The sequence below is a fragment of the Gracilinanus agilis genome, chromosome 2, assembly GCF_016433145.1.
Source record: "Gracilinanus agilis isolate LMUSP501 chromosome 2, AgileGrace, whole genome shotgun sequence".
NCBI classification, from domain to species: Eukaryota; Metazoa; Chordata; class Mammalia; order Didelphimorphia; family Didelphidae; genus Gracilinanus; species Gracilinanus agilis.
In genome coordinates, this window is record NC_058131.1 from 574,775,349 (window position 1) to 574,788,111 (window position 12,763).

The window sequence follows — 12,763 nt, forward strand, 5'->3', positions numbered from 1 at the left end:
TTTAAAACAAAACAACAACAACAAAAAGAATGCTGGTCTTGATAGCAGGATAGAACCAGGTTTGAATTTTGCCTCATACTAGTTGTGTGATCACTGGCAAATCAATTCACCTCTATGCACCTTAGCTTCCTCATCTGTAAAATGGGGGTTAAATCTGTAGTTTTTCCCTGACAGAGTTGTTGTGAGGATCCAATGGAATGATGCATGTAAAATGCTGTGCAGAATTGAAAGCACTTTGATCAATGTCTACTATTATCATTACAAACCCCAAAGAAGACAAAGGGACACAAGGCTACTTACAATGTCGGACTCATTCATCTTGATGGTCATCTTGCTCACTGCATCAGTAGCTTTGTTAAACATCTTGAGGAGACCAGCTCCACTCAATGTCTGCGTGCTCACTGCTCGTGGCAACTAAAAAACCAAGGAGACAGAGGTGATAAATCATGCCTGAAAGACATCAGCCATTAGTCCTTCCAAATTAAGTCCAATTAAATGTCAAACAGAGGGCAGTCAACCTGTCTCTCACACAAATACAATTGCCCAAACTCCCTAGCTCTCTCTCAAAAGTTGTTAACGTGATCTCACACATCAGCAAAGATTTTCTTTTATAAGTGTTAATGACCTATAACAAACTTAATTCTTCAATGAACCTGTGAGGTAAGGGTAAACTAATTACATCTAGTCGGGAATCTTGAGCTTGGAGATGAAAAAAGGGCCAATTAATGTGGATCTTAGAAATGTTGCATTTAATTAAAAACAAAAAAAACAAAACAAAAAAAACAAAGTGCTTTCAAAATAAAAGTACTTAGAGAAAACAATGTGACATATACCAGGTAATAAGAGGCTAATGAATTCCTCCTCTCCCTACTCCCCACCCCCACCAAAAAAGCAGACTTTTAGTTCTGAAGACCACTGTGAGAAAATTCTATTGTACATGAATCATTAAACTAAAAAAAAAAATTTTTTTTTTCAGATGCATTTTTTAGTGTTTAGAAAGGAGATAAGGGAACCTAATATCAGTACAGAGGCAGGATTAACAATTCAGGACCACATGAAACAGAGTAAATTCTTTAGCTCTTATTACATGCAGAAGTAAAGGCAATCATGTGTATTAAGTGGTCAAGTGACCTTATGTTGAAATCTCCCAACCTACCTGGAGGACCTGAACTCCTCAATAGAGTTGTGTTTAGTCAAAAGGTCCCTTGGACCAACACCATAAAAAATAGGACTTAACACAATTTGGGGAGTTCTTTAAAAGATATGCTTTGTACTCAGCAGGGGCAATGGAACAGGGGAGCTACAAACACAAGTATCTCATTATCTTCGTTCTGCTTTCATTCATAACTCTCATAAGAACAGAAGCATTTATTTGTGATAAGACTAGTCATTAATGTCATAGCTCAGATGAGAAGACTAACACATTTGATACGTAGAAGCTATTTGAAATGTCCTATTATGTGCAGTTCAACCATGTCCCTAGATAGGTCCAATGAAAGGAAAGCAACCATATTCTAATGATTTGAATGTTCTGGACTCTGATAAGAAGAAAGCAAGCTAGTAAGGAGACCACAAATTAGAAAGATTCAAAACATTACTTACTCTCTCATTTATAATTTAGTATAGTTCTGAGGTCATTCTTTAGTCTTTAATTCCCCCCACCCCCACCCCCCAGTCCCTTCTCTTAGCACCCTCACTGTCAGGCATACAAACAAATATTACCTGCAATGGCAATGTCTCAATGGATTACTGTTTTGAACCTGGAGGTAAGAGGTTCTAGTCTGACTTATCTTTTGACATATATGGAAATTAGAAGAAGGGGATCAAGATACAGCTTATTGTAGTGTTATCTATGTATACTAGGTACTCAATAAACTTGGTGAGTAAGTGAACTAATATAGTCACTACCCCACTAAAGTAGAAGGAAACTCTAGAGGCAGATAGCCCTCTGAAGCAGTTTCATTTGCCCAATACTTACCTCTTCCTTTTCTAAGAACTCTCTGACATCAGGATCCTGTAGCATGGTGGGATGGTTCACAATTCTCTGAAGATACCTATAGGAAAGGCAATGCATTCTATTAATTTACTTGGACTCACAGGTCTTAGAGCAGTTACACAGCTTATACAATTCTGTTCCTTGAAATAACCATTTCTCTCACTTAAAACATTTCCATTCTGATTAGGTACTTGCTAGTAAATGTTTTCTAAATTACATTTTTAACAACCTACCAGGTGAAATATAAAAAGCAGGAAGGGATTAAGCAAAATAGTACTCTCCCCTCCCTGCAATAGGTAAGAGACCTGGAAATATTTAGAGTAAACTAAAATAGAGGGGGAAAAAAATCTCACATACTCAACTCAACTTGATTTATCCATCTCAAGTAATTTAATTTCTATTCATCTAGCCAAAGTGTCTTCACTAAGAATAGGTTTCCACTCTGATCTCAATTTAGAACTCTTTTCTTTTGGAAGTAAATAGCCATCCTTACTTAGCGTGCTCTTATATTAACCAGGAAGAAACCTGCTCTTAAGAGCACACTTACCTTTCCAGTGCAGCCCTTCTTTTTTCAAGAAATTCAGCAGAAGAAGAATCTTCTTTTCCAACTTTCACTTTAGTCATTCCTGGAGTAGAATTTTAAGAAAATAATCAACAAACACCCAACAGGACAAGTTTGTGACAAAGCCAATGGGTAGAAAAACATCAATATAAATGTAACATTGCAAAATAAAACCAGAAAGCATAATCAAGTAAGCACTAAAAAATAAAAAAAGGTTAGGTGATAAAGTTCAGTCTTAACTAGGCTGAACATACTAAGAACAAAGCCGAATTCTATATTCCTTAACCCGAATCTTTACAAAATAATATTATGCAGTACCAGCTTATTCTAGGGGCAGATGTTCAATGATGGAAGGAAAGACATCTTCAGACTAAGAGTATGTTAAATTATGAAATTCCTGGTTTCTAATGGTACCCAGAAGCAAAATTCCTGGTCCCCAAGTCTTCAACGTCATACATAGACATGCCTTGGAGCCTAAGGACAAAATTCTCAAATACTTCCAAATAAAAATAAAGACATACTGGCTAACTTAGTTTCTTCAAATGATTTCTTTGTTCTTTTTTGTTCTTTCTTTTTTTATCTTTGAAGAAGACTCTTACCTTTTGTCTTAGAATCAACACTAAGTATTGGTTCCAAAGTGGAAGAGTGGTAAGGGGCAGGCAACTGGGGTTAAGTGACTTGCCCAGGGTCACATAGCTAGGAGATGTCTGAGGTCACATTTGAAGCAGGGACCTCCTGCCTCCAGTCTGGCTTTCCATCCACTGAGTCACTTAGCTGTCCTTCAAATGATTTCTAAGAAATCACTGGAATTCACCTAGCAAAAGGCTATGTAGTATTACTGAAAATGGAACCTGTATACTTGAGATAATTATTTCTAAAAATCAGTTTCCTTATCTGTATAATGTGGACAATAAAAGCACCTGCCTTCCTGAGTTGCTATGAGGAACAAATAAGATATCTGAATAGTGTTTAACATAGTACCCAGCACATAGTAGGTACTACATAAATGCTAATTATTATTAGCATTAGCATTAATAATACAATATGTATAGGAAACAAACCTAGAAAAATTAGGAAACCATAGGCTACAACCTTACCTATTAAGCTCTTCTCTGGAGGAGGAGGGACAATGAATCCATTCTGAGAGTGCTTTTCTGAAAGTTTCTCATAGAGTCCCAAAAAGTCACTAAATCTTCTTTTTACTGAAAATTGCTTACTTTTAAACATTGGTAAGCTGGTCTTGGGATCAAAAAAAGAGAGAGACAGAAGATTAGTTGAAAATAAGGAATTAATCACCTAGATCTCTTCTTTTCAATTACTCAGAAATAGTTTCTCTGAGGAAATAAATGCCCAATTCCAACTTAAAGTTAAAGTTCAGTGGTTATCTAGTCACATTCTTCCATTGCCTCTTGATTAAAAGGATGTTCCAAAAAAGCAATACCAGAGGAATGACAAACTAAGAATATCAGATATACAGGAGAAGACTAGAGTATGCTGGGACAAAGAAGAAGGAAAGTAGCTATTAAAGAAGTTTCCTACAGGACATTTGAAAAGAATGAAGAGCTTTAAAATGGGTTGTTGCATTAGCTTGTGTGAGGTCCATTGAAGTGATTTTGCCATACATATTTCTGTAGGGGAAAGAATCTAGTCTCAGAAATACTGGCACACTCTAACACTTAAGGAGTTGCTAGGTAGTGCAGCAAAGAGAGGGTGATTATGCCTGGAATCAGGAAGACTCATCTTCCAGAGTTCAAATCTAGTCTCAGACATTTAAAGGCTGGGTGACTGTGGGCAAGTCACTTAACCCTGTTTGCCTTAGTTTTATCATTTGTCAAATGAGCTAGAAAAGGAAATAGCAAACTACTTCAGCATTTTGCCTAAAAAATTTCAAATGAGGTCACGAAGAATTGGACATGGCCAAACAGTTAAATTCTAACTCTCAAGTAAATTTCATTTCAAGCTCTGTAGTAAGTTCCCAGATCTCAGAAAAAAATCGATGAGGAGTACCTAGGGGAGCCATTAGAGTATAGAGGCTGGTTCCATCCAGAGATAAGGAAAACTATAGCAAAGAAATTAAGGAGTTTCTAAGCAGCAAAATAGGCAGTTCCACATAATATAGAAATGCCACAGCCACCTTGACCATGTGAACACACATCTACTAAGCATAAAGAATCAGGGCTCTGTCTCAGACTCACCTGGGTTGTAACTTTGTAAGCCACAAAGGCATTCATGCCATCTCCTATGAAAGAACCAAGAGAAAACAGAATTCAGTTCTCTGACCAGTCTAAAATTTAAACAGTACTCTGAGTCTATGTTACTCCTACTTGAAACTAGAAGCCATATAAGCTTTATAAGAAAGAATCTTGGAGAAAGGGTGGAGGAGGATTCAGATCTGAAAATATAATAATAATTAAAAAAAGATACTTATTTTGCTACCCAGTTTAACAAAGCCCCCTAGAAACTGGAATCCATTTTGCCTTAGGACTTGTACACACATGTCATAGCGGATGCTGGGCTTATTCCAGTTTGATAAAAGACAATAGATTCAGTTTTTTTGTTCTGCAGCCAGGCCTTATTTATACTCCAAGATCTGCAGTGAACCTTAACAATCAATTGGTTGTTATCCTGCCAATATTTGGGCTGGTTACACACATCTGCCCAAAATGAAACAATTTGCTGGCTGTATCAAAAAGAAGGAGAAGGAAGCAACGGATGTAAAAGGAAACAAGTGGTTCTACCCTTAGTCCAACTTTATGGATGGTTTGCTTTTTCAGATATTTGTCCCAGTTCTCTCTGTTGCTGCTACAGTACACTGACCTCTCTGATCTCTGATGTTTGCCCAGAGCAAGAGAAGATTTTCTGACTGACTGATGTCATACATATCTCCCTTTTGTGGGGAGACAAGCAGGGTGTGTGTGTGTGTATGTGTCATTTTTCTGAAAAAGCCTTTGACTGCTGAATAATTTGAGATTCAAGAAATTGGTATTCTCTGCAACAGAGGCCTGACCTGGTCCACTTGGGCATATAAAGGAACCATTGACAATATGAACAAAGAAAAAACATATATTTGAATCTAGGCAGACAGTGAGTTAGCTTTTTTTTTGTTCACCAATGGTTTTACTTTCTCCCTCCCTTCATACCAAACAGGAAAATCTAGTTAACAAAGAGTTACAGTGAGCTCCTAAATTAATGCTGAAAGGGGATGGAAAATGAAAGAGTTGTCCTAAATCAGAAAGAGCAATTGCCACAGCTTGATCTCAAAGTAGATAACCAGATGTGACAACTTTTATCAAATATACTCAAAAACTAGTCAAGAAAAAGAACAGGGTGGCTTTCTTTTTTCTTTAAACTATACAATTCCTAAGGTCACTTTTTACCATTTATCATCTTTAGGCTTCTAAACACTTATCTTCTGCTCCTCACTAATATTCATTCTTTAGGCTAACTGGAAAGAGAAATAGAAGAAAGGGTTCTAAATCTACACTTGCTTGCTACCAACTTAAGCTCTGTGACTGTTGGCAAGGTCATCATTGAAGTCCTATGCATTTCATTTTATGCATTTCATATCATTTTTTGAGGAGGAGTCTGCAGGCTTTAACAAACTACAGAAAGGGTCCACAATGAAAAAAAAGTTAAGATCTCTTGATCTAGAACCTAAACTTACAGCTAAATCTAAGTCCTAAATCTGCCTAAATTCACACTTTTGTCAAAATGCCTAACAGTCATTCATAAAGTAGCCATATCAAGACACCACTTAAATTCGAATCCCATTGGGCACTTTCTAAAATGACCAAAAATTGTTAGAAAGTCAGTGACACCTTTCTTAAATTTTGTTTGCTTTATTAGTGCATGTATGATGTACAAGAAAAAAGCAAAGAGAATATCTCCCAAAAAGGAAGGGGGAAGAGTTTGGAAAGTGGGCCATAATAAATATTATTCATCTATATTGGTTCCCCAAGTGTTAGACTGGAAATGGCAAACTACTCCATTATCTTCAAAAACCCCAAATGGAGTCACAAAGTGTTGGACATAACTGAAACATGATTGAGCAACATAGAAAAAGGGTTATTAGGTTGGCTATATTCAACATCTCTTGCTTTTCAATTGTCAGTTTAGCATTTTGAGGACGGAAGAGAAAATGCAGTGGCATTTGTAGTTAAAATGCCATCTTAAAGGGCAGTTAGGTGGCACAGTGGATAGAGCACCAAGTTGGTGTTGGAAAGGCCTGGATTTAAGTCTGGCTGTAGATACTTCCTATCTATGTGACCCTGGCCAAGTCACTTAATCCCATTTGCCAAGCTCTTCCCCTTCTGTCTTAAGAGTTGTTACTAAGATAGGAAATAAGGGCTTAAAAATAAATTTTGTGACGGAGTTAGTTGTGGTGCTCACCTATTTTCTCTGGATCTGTTATGCAAATTGTCAGATCAAATTGGTCCTCTTGTTCTTCTTCCTCCAGCTTTTTGAAAAGAAATCATGAGAATTAAAATGCAAAAGAAGTTTTGCCTTGTATTTACCTTAAATTACAGTGCTAACATCAAATAGCCTTCATATATATAAATATGTATATAAATGTGTCCTTTTTTCAAAAACACTTTAATGAAACAACAAAAGAATCCAAAATAAAGCAATAGTTCAATCATCTAAATCATATCTAGAAATCTCAAACGCTGTGTAAAAAGAAAGCTTTCATATTGCCCACTTGGTAAATTCATCTTCTTGCTGAAACCAGAACTCGTACTTATAACATTCTTACTTGCACATTAACTGTAAGAGTGTTCTTTAGGGTCTGGGTTTGAAAAGTCCTACAGATCTAGGTTTAGATTAACAGCAGCCCAACCTATAATTCAGTAGCAAGAAGACCAAATTCTTACCTCCTCAGAGTTCTTTGGCTGTGATTTGCATGAAGAGTTTGTGACTTCTTGGGGACTGAAAGAAGGAAGTGCTTTGGCCAATTCATCCTTCTGGTGGATGTGTGAGCTATCCAGAGATAGCTCTACTGTGGCATCTGCAAATAGACATAATTTTCCAAATGAGACCAATACATCCTATGACCTTCATTGCAAAATCATAGCTTCAATTCTAAGAACTCTACAAGAAAAACGGCATCTTATCCACCTCTAGTATGAATGGATTCTTATACAGAGTACAGAGATTCTATTGGGATAATGGGGTATAGAAGAAAGCAGAAAGAAGGGTTAATTGCCACTTTAGTTATGGCTTCCTGAAGTAATATCATTATTACCTTGAACTGATAATATTATCTATCTGTAACACAGCAATCTGGAATGAAGCAAAAGCTGGTCCTGGCTGCCAAAAGAACTATCCAAATACATACTCATGTACCAAATCTCACGCATTTTAATTATGGATTGCTCTTTTAACCACAGTCAGAGGCTACATAGACTTTATAAATCAAGTTAATTACTAGAAGCTTGGTTTTCTGGTTTCTGAACTGACAGATTAGAAATAGCAAATCAGAAGAGGAAAGAGGAACTTACAGGCAGAGAAAAATTGGTAATTAAATAGAAAAGGCTATAAAATTAGACAAGAACTCAAAAAACAAAGCAGTCTAGAGCCACTGTACATAGTGTCAAACAGCTTCACATACTTAAACAGGTCTTGAGGGTATCGTTGTACTTTATAACTCAAAGTTACGTGCTCAGTATAATCTATTTTAAAAAGGGTAGAAATGAAATATATTTTAGGAATATTTCTATTCTGAAAGAGTTCATGTTAAAGGATTTTGGGCTTCCCTTTGTGCTTGAAAGGAAAAAAACCTTAACTATTAATAATAAACTCATTTATCCATAATTATTCATTTCTAAAGCCTTCTCCAACTTCTCTTAATTCTGGTGCCTTCCCTCTGTTAATTATTTCCTGAAATTTATCCTGTAAACAGCCATTTGCCTGCTTGTCTTTATATATGCTTTGTTATGTATATTTATATTGGGAGGGAGGGGATGAGAAGTTAAGTGGCACAGTGGTTAGAGTGCTGGGCCTAACGTCAGGAAGAATCATCTTCTTGAAATAGAATCTGATTTCAGACACTCACTAGTCACTTATCTCTGTTTGCCTCAGTTCCTCACCTATAAAATGAGCAAAAGAAGGAAATGGCAAACCACTCTAGTGCCTTTGTCATGAAAATTCCAAAATGGAGTCAAGAAGAGTTGGACACAACTGATATGACTGAACAACAATATATTTGTTTACTGATTTTCTCCCTCATTAGTATGTAAATTTCTCCAAGGCAGGGATTTCCTTTTGCTTCTTGTATCCCCAGCACTTTGCACAGTTCTTGGCACATAGTTGGCATTTAATAAATATTTTGTTTTGATTAATTTGGGATAGCTTAAATATGAGCTGGCAAGAACCAAATGGAATAGTAGACATAAAACAAATCTTTGACTTGGGAAAGACCTGAGTTTAAGCCCTGCCTCTGACAGGTTAGGGTTGTATGTCATGCTCAATGCCCCAGACAACTCTTTAAAAAATTATAGAGTAATCAACAATCTACATTGGTAAAAGGAGATTTCTCATTGGGAGTACTAATGAAATCAAAGATCTAGGGCAAAGTGCGTGCGCGTGTGCGCACACACACACACAACACAGTGTGCATGTACACACTGACACTGCGTACTCAAATCTGAAGGACTGAGAGTTTTTAGGTAAATAAAATCAATCTACTTAGAAATGAGAATGAAGGAACTACAAGTTCAGAATCTAAATAAAGTAAATGATAAACGAATTAATAAATGATAAACAAAGCAGATGAACGAATACAGATATCTAGGTTATTTCCATTTAGGTCTAGCCACTTACTTGAAGAGATGATAGTTGAAAAATTCTCTTATGGTTCAGGACAGTGATGGGCAAACTATGGCCCACAGGCCAGATTTGAGGGGTGGGGGGAGGGGCCGGGGGCCTGAAATGTTTTATCTGGCTGGTGACATTATTCCTAAGCTGACGAATACAACAAGTAGGATACAATTCAATGAAACTTCGAAAGATTCGCCTTAGAAACAGACTGATAGATGAGCATTTCCTTTTCTTTGGCCCCCTCTTTAAAAAGTTTGCCCATCACTGGTTTAGGACATAAAAATGCCTTTTACTTGGTGCTAAAAAGAAGTAAAGCACTAGGATCCTGCAGTTTTAGCCAGTAGCTCAGATAAAAAAGATCCCAACATGATGTTCAGGTCATTTAATGTGGATCATATCCACAAAAAAGGTTGTTACCCCTGGCAAATGTTCTGAAAAACATCCTTTAGCTTCATTAGAAATTGAATCTGTCCTATTAGGTGGGGGGAGGGAGGAGGAAGGAGGAAGTGTACATTATATACCCAAACCAGAGTCAAATAGCAAGGTAATTAAATTACATAGTCAGAATAATTTGGACATTCTTGATCTAGAACAAGTAACCCTCTGCCTACAACAAGCTGAAGGTACAGAAACCATTTAGATCTTAGTGTACTCTGCTTTGGCCTAATCATTTAAGCCCACATGATATTACCTGAATCAAAAAAGTATGGATATGAACTTGGAAATACTGTCAAGTCAACACCTTTAGCTTTTAGAGCATTACTCAGAACCCTCCTAATTTGCTATTAATTTCTAACTACAATCTATTTGATAAGACTCAAAAATAAGGATAATAATAAAGTTTTCCTTGACATTAATTTGCAAAGAATGCTATAAAAGACTTCAAGGTTGTCTTCCAGAAACTCTGGCAGTAAACTAACACTAAGTGGAGAAAATAGGATCAAAGAATTCACTTAAATTTCCAAATTACTATTGCAGCATTGAAGAAAGTAGTAGGTACCTATACTTATACAAATGGTTAGGACTTTACTTTAGGTATCCCTTTTTTGGGTTTAAGAATTATTGTCCATTTATTCTAATTTAGCTCATTATATCACAGCCAATCAAACGTATACTTTTAATAAAAGCCTGTCTGTGCCTTCAGGTGGAGAGAAAAAAACAGATAGAAATCTTTTCCAAATACAAAAATCATAAGTCTAGATTTTCTTATATAATAATATCATATAAATGGTATTGACTCAAAGTTAAGAAATTTTAGCTCCCGCCCGCCAAATTTCATAGAAAGTTGGAAACAAAGGCAAAAACTATTGACTTTTCTCATTTCTCCCCTAAAGGTATTTTAAATTCTGTAGATGAGGTTTTTAAAAAACAAACCTCTGTTGAATTCTAATATAACTCATTTTAATCTCTGATGATTCTCAATTTGTCTTTTCTTCTTCCTACCCATTAAAAGTATTATGGGGGCAGCTGGGTACTCAGTGGATTGAGAGCCAGGCCTGGAGACGGGAGGTCCTAGGTTCAAATCTGGCCTCAGACACTTCCCAGCTGTGTGACCCTGGGCAAGTCACTTAACCCCCATTGCCTACCCTTACCACTCTTCTGCCTTGGAGTCAAGTAAAGGTTAAAAAAAAAAAATTGAGTATTACCTAAGGTTTGGTCCTCAGTACTCAAGTTTTCTCCCTATCTAGTCTCTTCCTCAAAGATTCTATAACTTCACCCCTATATGTAAGTAATAGCTCATATCAATATGTCCATTTTTGAACTTTTCCAAGCTTAACTCCTACACTTCTATTTGCTGAACATTTTCTATTTTGAGAACTTATTGCTTCAATTTTAGTTTCTCTAAAATCTATCACACAAACCTTCTCTCCAAACCAATTCTCCCATCACATGCACTTTCTGTTAAGGGTGCCAATTTCCTTATCAGGATAAAAATCATGTTATTTTTTAATCTTCCTTCCTCCTGGTCACCAAATCTTCTCAATTCTTCATTAGGATTGTATCTCATTTGTCTCTTTTCCTTTATAATGCCACCACTAATGGAAACTAATCAGTCTTACTGACTCTAGTCTTTCCTTATTCAACTTATCCTGTACTCCTTTCATTTAGCACTTCATATTTTTTTATGTTGTCTTTACAACATTGTAAGCACTTTGAAGGCATAGACTATGTCTTGCAAATTTTCCTGTCTCTATGGTCCTATGAACTTTAGCAGATGCTCAATAAATATAAAAGGTGTCCCCAAAGTTTTGGTATTGCTTTTAATATAATTCAAGTCAGAAGTTTGGTAAGGAAGACAAAGTCAAAACACAGTGTAGTAGGCTTAGAGTTCACTCTTACCTGCAAAGAGGTCTTGTTGCTCTTGGTCTGGATCTTCATGGACTCCATTCTCTTTAGAATTGTTAGTTATCGGTGGAGGGGATCCCCTCTTCAGTGACAGGGACTTACTCTAAAAGCAAAGAAACAGGTTGAGTAAATATTTCCACTAGGAATAGTATTGACCTACCAGAAGGCAGGATACCCAAAAGTTTGAAATAATTCTCCTTAATTTTTCACAGGCATTTTAGTAATCTAGTTGCATTACTGTTAAGACAGCCAAACTTTTAATCTCCAGTAAAATGAGCAATTCTCATAAAACAGCCATCACTGCTGCTATACTTGTGGATCTTAATTTCCTAACACACTCAACTTGACAGTTTCCTAAGTATGCAATGCCAATTGTGTATACCAATATGACGGCTTTACCTAGAGACACTTTTCACAAGAACACTTAAATATATTTCTCTAATTCTGTTGATGACCTTTATTCTTTCAAATGCTAATGATGTAAAAAATATAGCATTAAAGCCCAGAATTCAGACTCCTCAGCTTATTTGGCTTTAAGAAAATCACTGATAGTATAAGATAACAGTTCACCTGACATATATACTATCTTCTCTTCCTTTAAAATAGATTCCATCCTATACTCCCTGTGTCAGGTATATGGGAGTGAAAGTTAGCAAAACAGTCCAGTGGTCACATTATTTGTCCATGGTCTTTATTCAAAAGAGCCAGTGATTGGGTACAACAAGGCTATGGTATGTCCCTAAAATACTTTCAAAGTGAACAATGCTGTATTGTTTAGACTATGAGCAGAGAGCTAGGAATTTAATTCAAAAACTGGCAGTAGTGAGTTACAAGGCTTTGAAGTTAAACAGCCTGAACCAATGAAAAGACTTATTGGGTCATCTGCTATATAACATCATTTTTTAAAAAATGTGAGGGGGTTTGTTCTGACAAGTTAGAATGGTCCACTTTTCAGAAAAAAGTCAACATTAGTATGTTCACTGGATTTCGTGTATGTGTCTTTACAAAAAACAATATCCTTCATACTTCATATCACCCATTGG

The 12,763-nt window shown here is 36.3% G+C and overlaps 1 protein-coding gene across 3 annotated transcripts in view; it reads right to left on the reverse strand.

The window, feature by feature from the left end:
- The window catches only part of SNX1 (sorting nexin 1), a 58,727-nt gene that overhangs the window by 27,675 nt on the left and 18,289 nt on the right, over positions 1-12,763 (reverse strand). Inside the window, exons 3-10 of one of the 3 annotated variants that reach the window (XM_044665361.1) lie at positions 11,715-11,786; positions 7,430-7,563; positions 6,948-7,014; positions 4,754-4,797; positions 3,656-3,797; positions 2,544-2,622; positions 1,979-2,054; positions 301-414 (exon numbers count right to left, since the gene is read on the reverse strand). In XM_044665361.1, the coding sequence (XP_044521296.1) occupies positions 301-414; positions 1,979-2,054; positions 2,544-2,622; positions 3,656-3,797; positions 4,754-4,797; positions 6,948-7,014; positions 7,430-7,563; positions 11,715-11,786 (728 nt within the window). Of the gene's footprint in view, positions 1-300; positions 415-1,978; positions 2,055-2,543; positions 2,623-3,655; positions 3,798-4,753; positions 4,798-6,947; positions 7,015-7,429; positions 7,564-11,714; positions 11,824-12,763 lie in introns of all 3 variants that reach the window. The other 2 variants (XM_044665358.1, XM_044665360.1) reach the window with 2 other exon arrangements.